The sequence below is a fragment of the Nannobrachium achirus genome (assembly GCF_963921795.1).
Source record: "Nannobrachium achirus genome assembly, chromosome: 10".
NCBI classification, from domain to species: Eukaryota; Metazoa; Chordata; class Actinopteri; order Myctophiformes; family Myctophidae; genus Nannobrachium; species Nannobrachium achirus.
The window spans coordinates 47,826,327-47,846,567 of NC_137819.1; the positions used below are offsets into that span (position 1 = coordinate 47,826,327).

Genomic DNA, 20,241 nt, shown 5'->3' on the forward strand with positions numbered 1-20,241 from the left:
TTCTCTTTTATTGCATTTTAGAATATAAACTTGCAGCACATTCAGCTGGAAATGTATCAAATCCAGACATCCTTCGGCATAGTACAGTTCTGCTGCAGATTGAGTGCATGGTCTGCATGCACACACTACACTAGATTGCACACATGCACGCACACAGCTCGCATGTGCAGCTCGCATGTGCAGAGAGAGTAATCAAACATAGGCATGCTGTTCCCACTATTTTTTCCTCGAGAAGACTTGTGAAACTGAGAGCCAAGAGAAGGAACTACTACTAAAATATATATGCCACAGAAACACTTCCAAGATACATCTAAAATGGCTGACTTCTATGGTGCAATCTTGTATTTTTCACAGATATTTAAAAGTAGGTAAAGTGAATTATCACCTAACCTTTAAATATCTAAAAACTATTTTTTTTTTTTTGTTTTGTTGGGGGGGGGGGGGGGGGGGGGGGGGGGGGGCGGGATTTAAAGCTCTATATTCTGATAGTTATCATTATAGGGTGTTTGTTCAATAACAGCTGTCTCCCTGTCTCTCTAGTTCTTTAGTAAACAGGAAATACAGTTTCAGGTGGATTGCCAATTTAATCTAATCAGGCGAGAGCACCCATTTATTTATCAGCTTCAGTTTTTCTAGTGTTCCAGTTCTAATCTTCTATGCTCATTTCTTTGTGTAATCACTCCCAATTCAACTTGTTTATCCTATAAGAGTTCTCTCTGCTGTTTCAATGAAAGTGCAATATTCCGACCTGCAAATGCATTTTCTGTTTACCAAAGAGCTAAAGAGACAGGGAGACGACGGTTACAGAACAAACACTCTATAGCAATGATTACTATCACAACATAGATCTGTTTAATAAATACATACATAAACTATTCTACCTTTAAGCATTGAAGATAAAGACAGCAAACTAGTATACTACTAATACTATAATCAAGTTAGTATGGTCACTGTCTGAATAGGATAAACTGCCATCAACATCTATTCACAAAACTTGGCTAACTAGCCTGAACCAACTCCGACTTCTAAACTTGCCCACTTCCTGATGCAATTAGTGGCATCCAGCGGACAGTCAATGCCGCCCACGCATCTTTCAACTGTGAAAGACTCTGACACGTGTCAATCAATCTGTGTACCCCACAATCATGTTAATGCACCAAGGCGGCTTACCTTGCTTTTTAGCTTCTGGATCTCGGCCTCTGTAACTGTGTGTTTGATCTGCAGCTGTGGATGGAGAGTCAAAGTGGAGATAAGAGGAGAGAGACACAGTGAGAGAAGAAGGCAAGGCAGTCAGATGATCAGACGCATGGCTGCGCAGGCTCATTGCTGTCCATATACAGTGTGATGGATGGAGGCAGCCGACCCCGTCCTCCATGACAGTCAGCAACGCGGCGCGCGCACGCACGCACGCACGCACGCACGCACGCACGCACGCACGCACGCACGCACGCACACACGTCCAGAGATTGATATACACAGACAGCTACACTTTGACCACCACATAATACTTTTGGTTGAATATTGAGGGGCGCACTGCCAATGGGGCTCATTCAGCATCTCTTAGTATATTCGATCTATTTTGATATGATCAAAGACCCAATACAACACAACCAACAATCCATATTTCCAATGTCTTCATGATAAAATAAACCACTCGAATAACGGGCTGAGAGTGAAAGTGGCATGTGACTCTTTTAGAAACGAATAGGAAAGAGAGGAACTATGAAAAAAAAAAGTAAAAATGTATGAATGATGAACACATCAAGAGTGTTTACATAAAAAGTGATGAAATATACGCAATGCGACGGGAGAGAGACGTAATGATGGAGAGCGGAACGGAAAACGCGGGAGAGACGGCAAAATGAGTGGTGAGGGATTGGGACAGGGGATTACATTATTGTCTCCCACTCGATATCCCCAGCAGCGCACCCAGCCCGGCCCGGGCCATTAATTAAATGTGTCACACAGCCATAGTGGCAGTGGGGGTTGGAGACTGAAACGGTACAGTGCCAAAAGTAGCCGTGGTGTGTTCAATCAATGTGACCAGCACAGCTTCCTCTGCTGCCTAAAGTGCATGAAATGAGTTAACTGTCAAAGGATGAAATGTGTTGCTCTGAGGTGATTTTTTCTTTCATAGTGGTGTATTACACGTAGCACTGCATGCTGACCAAGGGTTGGTGTTTTTGTGCGGGAGAGGCCATAATAAGGAAGGGCTCAAATACAGGTTGAAACACTGGGGTATTGTATATCTTGCGAGCCGCCTTACCCCTTATGCCCAACCTAATTTTTTGTAATTATTGCTATTTTGAAAACAGTTTTAAAATAGTGAAAATAGCCGATCTACATCGACATCTTGGGGGCTTGTAGATCGCCAATTTGATCTATTAAAAAATATATATCTATAGTATAAAAAAGGCCAAAGAAAGTTTAGGCATAAGCGGCAAGGCGGCAGTAGGAGCCCCAGGTCTATCAACACTTTTTGTGGTGATAGACCTGATAGGAATTGAATTAGCAATAGGAGAGTGAGCACAAATATAATCTAAGTTGAAGAATTAAGGAAAGTTGTCAATATATATCTAAATGTATTCTACATAGTATACCAGCCCAAAAAAGACATTTCGATGATAATGGTACATATGTTTACACAGATACGTGAAGATAAAATATTCTATTGGATGTACTGTATTAGCCTGGAATGGCCAGACTAATATCACTGCATCTGGAATCTCTGTATTGAACATGCATTTCCATGGGGTGCCTCTGGTGATAAAGCCGCCCCATATTTGCATAGTGGGCCCTGATTGGTCCCTCGCAATTTCTGAGGTAGTGAAATCCAATCAAAACTGAGCAGAGCCAGACCAAATCTGCAGAGGGCATTATTTTGTTTTACAATGGCAGATTTGTCTGGTTTCCAGTCTTGTACTGTGGGGAAATCTCGCTCTTTCGATATGCCATTCTTTCGACAACCAGCGTCGGCAGGTTAGCACGGTTACTGAGATTAGGGTTAGGGTTTGGGTTAGGTTTAGGCATAGAGGTTAACATTCACCCATGTCGGCAGGTTAGTTTTCACCAGGTTAAAATTCACCTGTGTCGAAAGAATGGACCGTCAAACAGATGCTATGTCGCAATATCGACACACTCCCTGTACTGTATGCATTATACCTTCATGTAAAGAGACTGGATCACATGTAGATGTGAGAAAGTGAACAGGTTACCTCTCTGAATTTCTGATAGAGTTTAGTGGCATCTAAATCTGAGGGGGACAAGATGTCGTCCGTCTCTGGGAGATCAAACACCTCGATGTTCTTCTCCCCGTCCGGCACCGCTGCTCCTCCGTCCTCCTCGTCTGTGGCATACTCCCCTGTCTGCTTTGAATGAGCAAATATAAGCACACAGTAAAATCCTCAGTGTTAATCTATCCATTTGTAACTCAAATAGTGTACAAATGTAACCAAATGGACCCATAAACATTAGGTTACTCTTGTACACAGTTTGGAGAACGCATGTGGAAACACAAACAGATGGCTGGTGTTATCGCAGCCATCTTTGGCTCTTTGGAAGGAGTGAACTGAAAATGCTCTGTTTTTTGTTTAGAGTTGTTAGTCCAGCTTTAGGAGACAGGTTGTGCTGTTTGTTAATGCTGTGAATACAGAGATACCTGGCTCTCCCTGCACTACATTTATGTATTTTTGTGTCAGTGTATTTTGGATAGAATGTTTGGGGAACTGTATGATTGTCACATATGAATAATGTTACATAACATCCGCTCACCACAAGAACAGAACCCAGAAAAGGAAGAACACGACTAGGCTGGGATGTTGGGACACAAAACAGAGAGTAGGGCCTATTCCCTTTTTGACTTATGTCTTTTTATATATATATTTCGAGATGGGGGTCGGTGGCCAAATACAAATAATTCTAGCGGTCCTTGACATGAAAACATTTGAGAACCACTGACATATAGAAACATGCCTTTTTCAAAAACCTTAGAAGGATTTAGAAGACATTTATAAAATCGGGTAAAAATTATTCAAAGACTTGCACACATTTTCACGATTCAAAAATAGCAGATCTACAGGCTCGCAGTGAGCTTGTATATCTGCTATTTTTTAATAGCTAAAGCAAAAAATACTGGTAAAAGCGCATTAAAGATGCGTTCCAGGTAGGGACTAGGGGTGTAACAATATAGTAACTGAATCTAAAAATCTATATTAATTTGCAATGATCTACTATATTGATATGCAAAAGCATATATCGTACTGTTTTGGCTTTGTATCGTATCAATGCGTGTCGTATCGTTTTACAATGCGAAAAAATCTTTTCGCGATGCAAATAATTGATTGTATGGAAAGTATTTGTGCCTTGTATTTAGCAATTTTAAGAAGGAAAATGAAAAAGAGGGTTTAATTACTTTTCCATTCCATATAGCTACTCTTGGTCTATCGATAAATGTGTGTAATCTCTGTGTTCATGTCAAGGTGCGGGTTTGTCCATATGTGTTGTAATATAATGTCCATATATTTGCTAAAGAGTCACAGTGTTTACTTTTTGTTTACTTAATTTCTCTCTTAAAAACATGCACTATTGACACGTTTCAAACAGATTTAATTTCTTTGCTAAATAGTTACTATATCGATTTTAAATCATTGGATCGAATCGTATCATAACGCCATGAATGAACCAATATCGTCCATGTATCGTATCGTCAAACATGTATCGTGATGTGTATCGTATCGCTGCTAAAATGTGTCGTTACACCCCTAGTACCAAGTTTTAATGGGTTAATGGCTACAATTATAAAGAGTCTGTTTAGTTTAGGGTATGCTGGTCACTACAGCAGCAACGTGCCATTTTGCATTGGCTGCCAGGCCCTAGAAAACATTCAGCAATGATGCTTAATTAGTGGGCTGTTTAATGATCTGCAAACAGAATAGAACCATCCAGCCATAGTATCCGTTTATTTTTCTCATGAAATTCATGCAACTAGTGTGTATCTGCGATTCTCCCACTGCCAGACAGGGGATGTCTAATGACTCTTCCCCATTTCCCATTTTGTGTTACAAATGCTGTTTCGGTGGCTTGTAATACCAAAAGAGAAATGTAGATTCCACAGATGACTTGCCATGTGACCTAGTTTCTTTCTAAAAACATTCCCAACTCAATTTTAACTCAGCAGGTGCAATTATTTTAGTGGTCAGAAAGTAGGGCAGGATGAGCAGAGGAGAGTATGTCTCGGTCTCCCTTTCTTTGTTTTTAAATTAGACAGCAGGGCATTAACGAAAAAGTCGACAAGTCGACTCAGTCGTTTTCATTACACAAGTCGACTCCCACCAGAGAAAGTCGAAGTTGAAAAAAAAAAAGAATTATATTGTGAAAATAGCAGATCTACATGCTCACAACGCCTCTCGTTGCGAGGCGTTGTGAGCATGTAGATCGGCTATTTTCACAATTTCTGCCTCTATATATTTGACAATTTGGCCAATGTTTAATTTGTCATTTTAGGGGTATTAAAAAGTCATTAAATTGTCACTTTAGAAATGTGAAGATACCCTCTATACATTTAAACTTTATGTTGGTTTGTTTACAGTTGAGTGAGAAAACAATGTTTCACATTAAGTTAATCATCTGGGGACCCCCCCAAAATAATTGGAGGGTCGTGTGTGATGTGATGACGTCATCAAATGATAAAGTGTAAAGTAAAGTGAATAGCCAGGAGGTGACACAAGATTGATTCAAACCCACATCATCATGATCAGGTGTATGCCTTGGTGGTACCATCCCTTCAAGCACTGGGTAATGAACCGAAAATACTGTATATCGAAACCGATATTTTTAAAACCAATAACTGACTTCTAGCTCAGGTACAGTAGGTTAATCGATTAATCAAGAAGCAGTTATTTTTAAATATATGTTTAAAACGTCTTATATACCAACGCATTGACATGAACATTTTTTAATCGATTTTTAATCTACTTTAAAGGAGTATAGTTCACGCCCAAAACGATTTTGTTTTTATTGATTACTCACGCCATCGCCATTTTAACGTGACTGGCGTACAAAAAAAAAAGATTACGAGTAGTGATGCGTTGAGCTTGTAGATCCACTATTTTACAAGTCATATCACCAAACCCTAATCCTTTCTACTTCATATCTCTCTTCCTCTTCTGGCCATCTCTTCATCCACCACGCCCCCAAATCAGTCAGCCCATCAGATAAGAGATCGTTAGGCCTGATGTGTTTGTCTGCATGGTCATCAGAGAATCTCCTCCCCATTATTGGCTTTTCCGTTGCCCTAGCAACAGCATCCTACGTTGCACGTTCCCATTTAGAGGGGGCGGGGTCAGGGGTTGCCATCGGGGAGGGACGGGCTATAAAAAAGCAATTTGCATGTAATATATTGTCACTGTCGGGCAGAAACCTTGTATCTCCAAGTTTCAAATGTGTAATTATTTTCGCAAAGCAAAGCCCTGCTTCATCATAGAAGGTCGTCGCACAAAAGTAGTGAGAACAGCTGATCAACAAGCACACAACGCCCGTTGTGTGCTTGTAGATAGGCTGTTTTCACTAGTTTAAATCATTTTAAAAAATGATATATACGAAACAAACGGTTTTGGACATACAAGGTTTCCACCCGACAACGACGATATGCATAATTTGCTAGCTAGTACATGCATGGTGAGGAGGAAATAGGTGGTTTAAGGGGGAACGCTGCACTGTGGCAGTCTGGAGGAGGTTGATGATGTGAACTATGAATACGTAATATGGATATGATATGTGCATAATGGTTCATGCTGATTTGTGGAGAGGAGGATGTGATAGGACCTGTCTTCTGGGAAGAGAAAGAGTGGGAGGTGTGTGTGTGTGTGTGTGTGTGTGTGTGTGTGTGTGTGTGTACGAGTGCTTGCTTGAGTGCACACATAACTCTTGCTTCCGTCTGTGTGAGCAAATGTGTATCCTAGCAAATGGGGCACATTAGTTTTGTTATGGGTGTGCACACACACACACACACACACACACACACACACACACACACACACACACACACACACACACACACACACACACACACACACACACACACACACACACACACACACACACACACACACACACACACACACACACACACACACACACACACACACACACGGTCGGTTCTTGGAGTGTACATGTATAAGTGTGTACTAGCAGCTGTGTATACACAAGCAAACAGTATGCTTGTGCATTTGATTATGCAGTATGTGCACACATCTGTATGTGATTCTGTGTGTGTGTGTGTGTGTGTGTGTGTGTGTGTGTGTGTGTGTGTGTGTGTGTGTGTGTGTGTGTTCATGTGTATAGTGTGAACATGAGTGTGTCTATGTTCATCATCAGCATAAAGAGTAAGAGTTATATATCCTCTCTTGAGACCCAATTCCCAATACCAGTCTTCCATGCATAAATGCTGCGGTCGGCCAGAAACCTTGTATGTCCAAAACTCTTCTTTTTCAGGAAATGGAAAAAAAAGAACCAATGTAGTTATTATTTAGTCACAAGCTTTTGTTGATACTTTTCATTGGTTCAATATTCACGAAAACCTGCAAACACACTTAAATGGCCAAAAATAGCAGATCTACATGATCCGGACGCTTCACATCGCAACACATTGTGAGCCTGTAGATCGTCTATTTATGTTTGACACAGTAGTATAATGAAGTAGGGCAGGGGTCTTCAACAGGGGGTCCGGGACCTCTAGGGGGTCCTCAGAGTTACTACAGGGGGTCCCTCCAAATCTTCTCATCCTTTTTATATTAACAACATGAACTCTAGTGTCCAAAGAGCAGATTAAGTACAAAGTAAAAGGTCAAGTTTATTACGTAATGACGGCTCAAGTGGTTAAATATCTGAAAACACATAATTGACATGAATCCAAAATACACTGATGATTGTGCTGTCAAACGATGAAACTATATGGAATCTATGAAATGGTTGTGGGGGTCCCTGCTTCGTCTCTCTCTCTCTCTCTCTCAACTAAGGGGTCCTTACATTGAAGACCCCTGAAGTAGGGCATTAATTTAAAAAAAGGAAAAAGAATATGGAGAATCGGAGATATAAGGTTTCTGCACGACAGCAAGGATAACCAAACATCACTTTAGAATGAGAGCCCCCCCTCCAGCCCCCACGTGGTGAGAGCTTCTTCTAATACGTATTCATAGAAATATTAATGAGTTCTCATTATTGCCCCATAGATCACTCCAACAGCTTCATAATTGTTTACCCAATCGACGGACGGTTGTGTGAGGATGTTATGGATGCTTTGGTCTTCTGAGACAGAAGAGTGCAGATTTCTTGTTTCCCCCTCCCCCTCCAGAGCACCCTTTATTGATGTACAGTAATTTATGGATTAGTAACGTTGACACAGTTTAGAATCCCTTCTCTGCACGAGTCTCTGTGTAAGACACGGTTCATTCACTTAAATATTGCGAGCGATTTGATTAACAAACAAAGCTGGTTATTGAGAAAAAAAATAATCAATTATCCATCCATTAAAATGTGTAAACATTTAAAAACATAGGAAATATTTTGTCTTGTTATGAATAATAGCCTTCCAGTTTGTAGGCTATACAATGTTTTTTAAAGTAAGAGAAGGAAATTACCATACAGTATCAGAAGGTTGTGTAGATTTGAAACGTGCAAAGTCAGAACCAATTTAAAATGTGTTTCTGTTTTGGCCGTCAAACTATGGAATGGTCCAACTCAGTGTTTCTCAACCACTGTGCCTGGGGACCTTTGGTGTGCCCCTGAGAAGGGCCAAGTGTGCCTCTTGAAACTGCTTGAAAGCCAGTATTGTATATTTATCATTTTAAAAATGATTTAAACTAGTGAAAACAGCAGATCTACAAGCACACAACGCCTCGTGGTGCAAGGCATTGTGTGCTTGTAGATCTGCTGTTTTCGCTACTGTTGTGCGACAGCCTTGTATGATGAAGCAGGGCTTTACTTTGCGAAGAAACGTACAAATTTGAAACTTGGAGATACAAGGTTTCTTCCCGACAGTGACAATATTTACACCCCCGTATTATGTTGGTGTGCCCATGGATTCTTGGAACATGAAAAGTGTGCCCATGCAGAAAAAAGGTTGAGAAACACCGGTCTAACTGATGAGCTAAAATGGTGTAGCTTACTGCTCTCTGTTAAAAACACATACCTTATTGGTTGTTACAACGTACATGTTTGTACATGAACCACATATAGTAGGACGGTAGTACACACCTAAATGCAGCATTGTGTGTTTGAATCCGGCTCATGAACCTCCATCTATGAACTAGGGTTGTTCGATATGGCCAAAAAATAAAATCTCGATTATTTTCTCTGAAATCCCGATTTTCGATTTCGATTTCGATTTTTTGTTAAAAGAATAATACATTGTTTCAACTATTTTGTTTTCATTTAAAAAATGCAAGGAAATGATTTTTTTTTTCATTATTGTTTCATTTTTTGATTTTTTTTATATAGCCAAATAGCAAAATGCAATAAAACAATAAGGGTATTAATAATAATAACTTTAGTTGTGCAACAATCACATACAACTTAGCGTCCTTAGTGTTTCATTATCAATAGTGAGTGACAAAACAGCCAAAACAAGCCAGCTCTTGGAGGCTGGTGAGGCATTTTGGTAGGCATTTCGCCTACCAAAATGTAATTCCTGGCTACGCCCCTGCCCTGCACCACTCATGCACGGAGATGTTGACTGATTGTAAACGGAGGCGAAGCGCTTCGCTTCCCGACGCAAAATTAACACAGTGACAGGGACAGTAGGAGTAAACTACAGTCAGTAGGTGGGTAACACAGAATTAATGAGCTTCTTTCAAACTACAACAAGTAAGTAAGTTTACCAGCTCAGCAGCGTTTTGTTCTGTTTGCTGCTTGAACCATCGCGAGTGAGCGCCGTGCGGTGGTGAACTCTGCTCAGTCTGACGTGCGCTAAACGCGCATCAAAGAAATTACACATCAGATAGAAAGTAGTATTAATTTGGTGTCGGACCTTGTCGTCCTGCTTTAGGAGGACGGGGCTGTGTACTTTTTGCGCGTGCAAGGCTCCAATGAGTAAGAATTTCCCTAATTAAAGTGAAAATCGATTTTACGATTTCCATTTTTTTAAATCTTCCAAAGGAAAAAAACCGGGTTACGATTAAAAATCGATTAATCGAACAACCCTACTATGAACCCTACCCTCTCTTCTCTTTCTCCACTGAAGTGTCCAGCACAGCGGAGTTCCACACAAAGGACTAAATTCCAGCCATGCTTTTCTATATGAGATGTAAAGAGAGCTGACAGGGTTTCATTTCACGTGTATGGGACTGTGATTATAGTAGTAGAACTGTGATTGGGCTCCGTGGGGCTGGAGGAGGGTTCCCCACACAGAATGCTCCTCAATCGACCACCCAGCAGGAAATGTGCATATTTTAACAATTTGCTGACGACAGTATAGGTCTGCACGTGTTGTCATGTTTCTAAATCTATCTAATGTGTGTATACTGTGTGTGCATGTGAGTGTGTTCATCTGTGACTGCATTTGCTCCTTGCACAAATCTCTGCATGCATTTGTTTCCGCTGTGTTAGTGAATACTGGTATGTATAAATGGTATGTACTGGCCCATTTTATTGTATGAGTGTACAGTATGTGCATTTGTGCATGAAGGTGTATCAGCGAGGGCACTTGAGGACACACACGCACGCACACACACACCAGTAAGACCTAGTGTACATAGCGGGAGTGGCATGGCCCCGAGCTCACAGGCGGGTGGATTAGAAGCTGTGTGAGGAAGCAGTGGCTTCCAGGATAAACGTGCTTTCTAGTACTAGAACATGGATGGTGACTTGGAGAGTTTCACTCTTTTGTGTGTTTGATTACTTGAAATGTATTTTCGCCTGTAATGGCATGCCCCAAATAAGGATGCCATGGTTAAAGTGGTTCTGGTTAGACATGTTGCGGTGAGGGTTTGGAGTGTATGTGGTCAACGGAAAGTCGCTCAAAAGCATAGTAATCCCAATGCGTGTGTGTGTGAGTCTCAGTGTGACCATGTCAAAGCGTACTGTCAGTTATATGGACTTAATTAGCTATCATCCTCTGAATTCCTCATGGATTGCTAGAGGCTGCTTTACTCTAGCTGACAACCATGAAACTAATAGAGTCTATCGTCGCTCACAGAGAGAAAGCTTGTATCTCTCTCTTATTTTCCGTAAGTGAATTTGTCGTAAGTGAATTTGCACAGTATGACAGTTTCACACAAAAGTAGGGAAAATAGATGATCTACAAGCTCACAATGTTCCCCCAAGTTCAATTCAATTAACATTTTGAAAATGTTTGCCTAACAAAATAGGGACAAACAACAGCTTGTGAAGAAATAACAATTGTGACGAACACTGGTTCTTTTTTCCATTTCCTGAAAAGTAACTGTCTTGGACATACAAGGTTTCAGCCACGTAGTGTTATGCAGGAGAAACACCTTCTGCGGAGGCTGCTCTCCAGAAACAGGTTATTTTAATGCCCAACTATAATAGCACATTATTAATGGCAGATCACAGAATGTGTAGCTGTCATCAGTTCTGTTGCTGTTGGATGGTAATGGGCGATGGATGTGATTTCAACTGTTCATTACCATTCCAATATTTTGAGATCCATGCCAGCTGTCTATATGAGGTACATAAATTGGCACAGGGAGTGAACATGACTGTTGACTTGGAATGCGATTGCTCTACAGTGGCCAAGATTAAGTGTGCTCAGGGTGGTACAGTACTGCTGTTAGATTTCTTAAATAAATTAACAAGCCTTTTCTGTTGATTTACCAAAGGAAAAATAACAAGGCTACAATCGGCTAGTTTAGGAATACCAAAGGGGATTTATTTCCCCCCTACAAAGATGTAAGAAACAATTATCCAATAAAAACAGTCTAAATGTCATGGTGTTTCTTGTTTTTGAAGCTGAATTGTCTTTCACTATTACAGTAGCCCACATTCTCCACTGTGACCTGTGACCCAGAACGCAGCTGTTTTTCGATCCAGCTGCCTAATTAACATGAGCACTGGGACACCAGGTGAATGAATGAACCAACTGTCAAAATAGAATACTAGTGGCTATCTCGACAGTAACAGAAACGAGAACCAATCTGCAGGAAAGCTCTCCATGCACTGTGTTGGATAGAGCGGTCATGTTTTTTCATATTTATAAATATATTAAATATTTAAATATAAATATAATAGATTTTATAGTGTGTAAGTCAATGGGAGTTAGAGATCGGTCATAGATGACAGAAGTCACAGACTTCTAAATATGGAATTCCACCCAGCTTAGCAGAGACATTCTATTCCACCAAGTGCACCTTTCTAATTGGAAATTAGTAGTTTGACCAGTCAATTTCATGTTTGTTTTGTTCCTGAGATTAACAGCTCAGATGTTTTTGTTGCGCAAGCACGCACGCACGCACACACACACGTGACTGTGTGGTTCTTTTTCTTACCTCGTCATCATCAGCATCATACTGGGCATATTGCTGTTCCAGCAGCTCTCTCTGCCTCCTCTCCTGTTCCAAGGTCTGCTGGATCAGAGTGGCCACCTCGCTCTGCTGGCCTGGACGCTCTCGACCAATCATAAACCTGCAACACGCACACAGCTGGACAATCAGCAACAGCATGCTTGTTGCTAGACACGGTCATCCTCTTGAAATGGAGGCAGTGACAGCTCAAACAGGTACCTAAAAGCAGATCCAATTCTTTGCCAAACCATAATAAATATATTGCTCATTTTATATTCAATAAAAATATTTTATCCATTCAATGAAGTGAAAACACAAACGAGCATGAGCATTATACAAACCACTAAAGCCCTATATTCTTCACCGTAACGCAACTGTGTATTGTACGCTTTGTGAGCTTGTAGATGGGCTACTTGAGGATGATACTGTTGCACGGCGAAGTATAAAAAAGGACTTAAGTGGTTGAGTGGAGATGGAGAGAGGTGTCACGTCTAATTCACCCTCTCCATAACCTCATACAAAGGAGGAGGATTGATTTTCTTCTCTCAGTTATTTCAGGAAAACTCTCCCCAACACAACAGGGGTTCTGTAAGTGCTGGGATGTGTGTGTTTGTGTGGGCGTGTGGGCGCGTGTGTGTGTGTGTGTGTGTGTGTACTTGTGCATTTGTATGAAGTATGTGTGACAGAGAGTGAGAGAGAAAGAGAGAGAGAACAAGATTTTTAGGTTGCATCCAGTCAAATGAATTCAGCTGGGATGCGATTACATTTTTTTATCTAATTAATTACAGGCTCTGTGATTAATTAATCGCAATTAATCACATTTTAATCGCACATCGATATTTGACCTGAGAAGCATTTTTTTTTCAAGTAAAACACATTTTGTTGTACGAGTGAATCAATGAGTACATTTTTTAAATCTAAATTTCGCATCCACTGGGCCAAGCAAAGCGCTCTGATCGGCTACTTCTCCCTTTGCGTTTGTTGTCTCTTCTTGGTTGGTGCATCGCTATGATCGGTATGGCCGAAACTGAAGGTTCTGTGGTGCAAAAACTAAGTGCGATTAAAATGCGTTAATTTTTTTAATCGCGTTAATTTTCTGTAATTAATTAATCGCAATTAATCAGTTTAAGTCCCAGCCTTAATATATATATATATATAGATATATATATATATATATATACATAGAGAGAGAGAGAGAGAGAGAGAGAGAGAGAGAGAGAGAGAGAGAGAGAGAGAGAGAGAGAGAGAGAGAGAGAGAGAGAGAGAGAGAGAGAGAGAGAACCATGGCCCTTTTCACCAACTAGCTAGTGATGGCTCCTTATGGGTGCAGGACAGCAGGGGTCTGAGGAGCAGCTGACCTGGAAACAGCCATTTATCCTCATAGACAGTGGGCTGTCTTGTCTCTTCCCTGCCTCCCACTGTGCTGAGGCTGCCTACCGGACGCGCGCACGTTGCACGCACAGAGGTGTTTCATTTCCGAGAGCAGAGCCCTGGCTTTGCTCATAAACCCTTTTTCTTATTCAATGAATAAAAGTGCACAGCAAAACCTGCTGTTGATTTACTGTAACTCCGAGAGTGTAAAAAAATTGGTCCCCTTTTCCAAATTCTCTGAGATTTATTTAATCAAACTTTTGTGGTGTAAAATCTATGATCGGGGATCTTTAAGGCTTCAGGGCTTTAAGGCCCATTCAGAACGGGTACACTATATTGTGTATCATTATTTTATGCTTTAACTATTGAAAAATAGCAGATATACAAGCTCACAGCGCGGCACCGAGTGCCGCGCTGCGAGCTTGTAGATCTGCTATTTTTGAAAAATCGTGAAAATTAGAATTTTGACCCGATTCTATAAGTCTTTTGAATCCTTCTAAGATTTTTTGAAAAACCTATGTTTCTATGTCAGCAATCTGGCTCTAGCCATCGTCAAAGAAAAGGTCCCTTTCACTTAAATGGAGCTCAGTTAATCTGTTCTTCTATGTCAGTGGTTCTCAAACCTTTTCATTTGAAGGACCCCCACGGAACCTCATCTCAAAATATCTAGTTCCAGGGACCCCCCAGAAGCAAAATTTGAGTTATAAACATTCGTTTTGAAAATACATATATTCAAAGATTTGCACACATTTTCACGACTTTTTCCCAAAATAGCAGATATACAAGCTCGCAGCGAGGCACTCGGTGCCGCAAGTGTGTTTGTGAGTGCAGGGACGGCATGGTAAATAAAGCAGCTAATGTACAGCAACAGCAACATCCTGCTATCCGTTCCTCTGCTGTGCTCTCACTTCCCTCTTAGCCTGGAAACCAGACCAATCTGGCCATGCCAGGCTACCTCCCTCTCACTCTTCGCTTGAGGACAAAAAGAAAGGAAAGATGCAGAACGGAGAGGTGAAGAGGGTGTAATGCCTAATTTATACTCCGTCATACGATGTACAGATGTGCCATTTCAAAACCTAACATGTCCTGCCATTGGCAAGACAGTAGATTTTCAGGGGATTTGCAGAACATTGAGCTTGTAGATCAGCTATGTTTGCTATTTGTATGACCTTCTCTGACTTCAAAGTTGAAATCTACCTATGAAGGTGGATTCTGCTTTTCAATGGGAATGGAGTGGTTTCTTGCCATTGGTGAGTTTCTACAAAAATACGCTCCATTCTCCATAAAAAGTAGAAATGCAAAACAGGGAAAGAAACATGTGGGAAAAATCCATTTGCAGGACATTTTCAGGAAGAGCTGTAAATACCAAAGAGTTGAAGCGGCACATCTGAAAGTGTACTTGATGTACAGACGACGCACAGTACAGAACATATCGTCGTTGTCGGGTGGAAACCTTGTCCATGTCCAAAACCGCTCGTTTCGCATTTATCATTTTAAAAATGATTTAAACTAGTTAAAACAGCCGATCTACAAGCACACAACGCCTCACGGTGCGAGGCGTTGTGTGCTTGTAGATCTGCTGTTTTCACTACTTTTGTGCGACGGCCTTGAATGATGAAGCAGGGCTTTACTTTGCGAAAGAACGTACAAATTTGAAACTTGGAGATACAAGGTTATCACCCGACAATGACGATATACTGTCTATAAGTCTTTATATACAATACCTTCTATAAATAAGTGTATCTTAAATGTATTAGCCTTCAATAAATCTGATAAACATTTTTTACATTATTTCCCAAAGATATAATCATCATCTCTCTCCAGGGGGTCTGTATGAGAGGAGGACCTTTAAAAATAAAAATGTCACAACAGAGGCTGGGGGGGGGGGGGGGGGGGGGGGTCTCTCTGTGGGACTGAACACAGTTCTAGGTTGATTTGCTAGGAAGTCAGGGTTAAATATAGTTGAAACTGCAGAACTAGGACAGTGGGCCATACAGCCTCCAGTGATCAGCGAGCGGAAGGATTTACTGAGAGGGACGATGAGGAGGAGGAGGAGGAGGAGGAGGAGTAACAGCAGCGTATGAGAGAGGATAGAGGAAGAGGGAAATGTATGTTAAGCGAGAAAAGAGGCAGAGAGAGAAGGGTTTGATGATACCTTCTGGCAGTACTATTACACTGCTCCACAGTTAACATGCATAACGACTGCTCTGCGATTACCTAGTCAGTCGTTGGGCCGACTGGCCGACCTATAGCATAATTTCATCAGTCAGTCAGTCAGACAAAGACATATCCGTTTATAGGCCCCGCTGTTGTGGTCCGGGGCATCACAAGGGGGGGGGGGGGGGGGGGGGGGTTTAGTGGGAGTGGGACTGAGTTACTAGGGCCCAAGGTGGAGGGTTCTTAATTAATTAATTAATTAAAAATAGCAGATATATAAGCTCACTGCGAGCTTGTAGATCTGCTATTTTTTAAAAGTCGTGAAAATGCGTGCAAATCTTTTGATATATTTTTTAAGCGAACAGTTGTAACTCAAATTTTGCTGCTGGGGGTTCCCTGGAACTAAATATTTTTAGATGGGGTCCGTGGCCAAATACATTTCATTTTGGGGATCCTTCACATGAAAAGGTTTGAGCACCACTGACAAAGAAACATTTTTTTTTTTTGACATATTCAAAGATTTGTACAAATGTTCACGATTTTTCAAAAATAGCAGATCTACAAGCTCGCAGCGCGGCACTCTGTGCCACGCTGTGAGCTTGTATATCTACTATTTTTCAATAGTTAAAGCACAAAACAATGCGTAATAATGCGTTCCCAGTTCCCCCTATGAAGAACATTCATGGAGTGAATCCTTGTGCACAGGGCCCAGAATTTGGTGTGACACCCCTGGGTGTGGTCCAGCCAAAAAGAGACCATACATGGTACAGTACATGAAAAATAGCTGGACCTCAGCAATATCCTGTTGTGCCAAAGTCAATATTAGCAAGACAAACATCCATCCATTACCAGGATCACTGACGTTACACTGTACACATCTTCATTCAGACACCGTCCGCATTAACATTATACAGTATGCTCTCTGTGTGTTTCATCTACTATACAGTAGGTAAGTAAATATTGGGTTGTTTGGGTGAACAATTCACTTGGGGGAGAAGTAGTACCAAAATGAAATAAAATACAGCTACTCTACCGTAACCCACAAACTTGCTGTCACCACTTGATGTACTAAGCTGTTTGCTAAAACATATTAGTTGACAAAGTGTCTGTATTCCCTGAAAGGAGAGGAAGCTTTATCCGACAGAGTGCAGAGCAGGCGGTGTAGGCCCAGAGAGAGTGTGTTTACAACAGATCGATGTGGTAGATGTCCTTCACATCACCGTCTGTCATTCTGGCTGTGGAAAATGCTCAGGGGGGTTCAGGGTTACAAAAAGTAATTCACCACCAAACTGTACAGATTATTTTATGGCAATAAAAAACAGGAGTCTCACCACACAGTAAAATCCTCGAAGATATTTTAACTCTGAGAGAGTGAGACCTGAGTAGTTCATCACCCCAAAATGACTTTTTTTCTATTGATTAGTCACACTATGAAGACTTGAGTTCAATAATATTTTTTTTGTATTTGTCACATTCCTAAGACAAAAGAATAGGCCTATATATATTATAGTAAATTTACCCCCATTGATTCTGGATGGGGACCCAAATGCATGGGCCTGGATGGGGACCCAAATAAGGCCCTGGATGGGGACCCAAATGCATTTGGGTCAGAATCAATGGGGGTAAATTTAGGGTCAAGGGTCAAGTAAATTTACCCCCATTTATTGATTAGGAGGATTATTGATTACAGAGTTGATTAGGAGTGCGACGAATACAAAAAAAATATTATTGAACTCTAGTCTCTATGGTGTGACTAATCAATAGAATAAAAGTCATTTTGGGGGTGAACTACTCCTTTAAGTCCATTTGTAACTCTTGGAGATACAAATGTACAGATGAACACTGAGCATGTTACTGTGTGGACTCTACAGTGGATGGATGGGTAATACAGTACAAGAGGAAACACAGACATGTGCTAAAACAGGAAGTGAGATACACGTCAAGAAGAAAACAGAGGCATGGTTACAGAGAAAGAGCAAACTGAGGGTTCAAATGGATCAGAGAGAGTGAGAGAGCGAGAAACACAAGCCCCATACGCTACCCAAAACAGGAAAAGGAGTATATTGATAACTCAAAGTGTTAGATAATGAGTCTTGGTGGTCATACCCAGGGGCGTCACACCAAATTCTGGGCCCTGGGTACAAGGATTCACTGCGGGCCCCCCATGAATGTTAACTATTGAAAAATAGCAGATCTACAAGCTCACAGCGCGGCACCGAGTGCCGCGCTGCGAGCTTGTAGATCTGCTATTTTTGAAAAATCGTGAAAATGTGTGCCAAGAAACCTATGTTTCCATGTCAGTGATGCTCAAACTTTTTCATGTGAAGGACCCCCCATCTCAAAATATTTAGTTCCAGGGACCCCCCAGAAGCAAACTTTGAGGTACAAATGTTCACTTAAAAAATACATATATTCAAAGATTTGCGCACATTTTCACGACTTTTCAAAAATAGCAGATCTACAAGCTCGCAGCGCGGCACTCGGTGCCGCGCTGTGAGCTTGTATATCTGCTATTTTTCAATAGCTAAAGTTACTAGGGCCCCTCCACCTTGGGCCCTAGTAACTCAGTCCCACTTTCCTACCCCTTGTGACGCCCCTGGTCATACCGGCCAGAACTGGCTTCACAAATCAAAGCCTTCCTGCCATGCTGTGTGTCTATTGTCTGGCTCTCTGCTGTTTTTGGCTGCCAAACACTGACTAGACTCTTCTCGAAAACGCGGGAGTCTTTAGGCACAAATGGCCCTCTCTGACCATAACTTGACTCGTTTCAGATATTGAGATGAGGTTAGAAGGTCTGCCAGTTCTCATTGGCACTCTGCCACAGCCGGCCGGGCACAGCTTCTTAATGCAGCTTTTTGACTAAGTGCTGTAGCTCACACAGTACAGTGTGCAGCATGAATGCCATGTACAATTTTACAGTACTTGGCTAAAATGATGAAAGATGATTTTCTGTAATCTGTAAAGAGATAATCCAGTGAAAAGTGAACCTGTCTGTAACAAAAAAAAGGCTATTTAGGGCTAATAGTTTAACGCTGTTTATTTGTCTCAAAACTGTGTGTGTGTGTGTGTGTGTGTGTGTGTGTGTGTGTGTGTGTGTGTGTGTGTGTGTGTGTGTGTGTGTGTGTGTGTGTGTGTGTGTGTGTGTGTGTGTGTGTGTGTGACCTTACCGGACTACTCCTGCTGTGTTTCGGAGGACAGAGGCAGCAAAGCTCTGTGTGACTCCCACCAGACTGGTCCCATCAACCTCCACAATCTGGTCATTGACTTTGATCCTGCCATGTAAACACACAAAGGACGGCTGTCATCCTTAAGCTCCATACTAGGGATAGGACGATAATCGTTATTATCGTTTATCGTGATAAAAAAACACTCACAATAATCGTATCGTGGAGATTTGAATTTATCGTGAAATTATCCTCCGCCATGCACTGGGATCAATTCACTTTTATTAAACAAGCTGCATATCCAGTACCATTTAAACCCTCTAATTTGTAAGACAGACCTGGAAATAACGTACTTGATACATTCTTTTTTTCATTCTCTACCAAATCTCTTTGCCAAAAAATAGCCCATCTACAAGCTCACAACGTGACGTGAGCTTGTAGATCTGCTATTCTGGCAAATGTTCCGCCCCAGGATAATGGATGTTGGGTATATTTCTTTGGTCACAATAATTGTGACATGACTACCGGTACTCCACATATATGCAATTGTCTACGTCCGGAACAACCCATACAGCAAATAAAAAAACAAAAAAACATTCATCTCACATTATATGCCACTACGCAATATCGATACTGTACTGTATCTGCTGTGACAATGGAAACGTGATAAAGTGATACTGCCAAAACACATTATTGGCAAGAAATGGAATACTCTTAGACGCTTCGGGCAGCCATCTTGCTTTTTCAGAACCATTCATGACAGCAATGGGGAAAACCAATGCAAGAAGTACTGTATGCACAACAAATGAGCTGGCCAATGAAGAGCGTCACACAGAAAATTCCATTATTACAGTGCTTGAGTATTGCCTTACCAACAGACAAAAGAGAGCAGGCTCAGAGGCATTTAGGAGACATGGAGCCATGAAGTGTAAGTATATTGTACTCAGGGGCGTCACACCAAATTCTGGGCCCTGGGTACAAGGATTCACTGCGGGCCCCCCATGAATGTTAACTATTGAAAAATAGCAGATATA

General features: G+C 41.3%; 1 protein-coding gene across 1 annotated transcript in view; it reads right to left on the reverse strand.

The window, feature by feature from the left end:
• ppp1r9a (protein phosphatase 1, regulatory subunit 9A) overlaps positions 1 to 20,241 on the reverse strand; it is a 78,924-nt gene that overhangs the window by 25,922 nt on the left and 32,761 nt on the right. Inside the window, 4 exon segments of the mRNA XM_080735030.1 lie at positions 1,171 to 1,224; positions 3,216 to 3,368; positions 12,501 to 12,636; positions 19,211 to 19,315. Of these exon segments, the coding sequence (XP_080591156.1) occupies positions 1,171 to 1,224; positions 3,216 to 3,368; positions 12,501 to 12,636; positions 19,211 to 19,315 (448 nt within the window).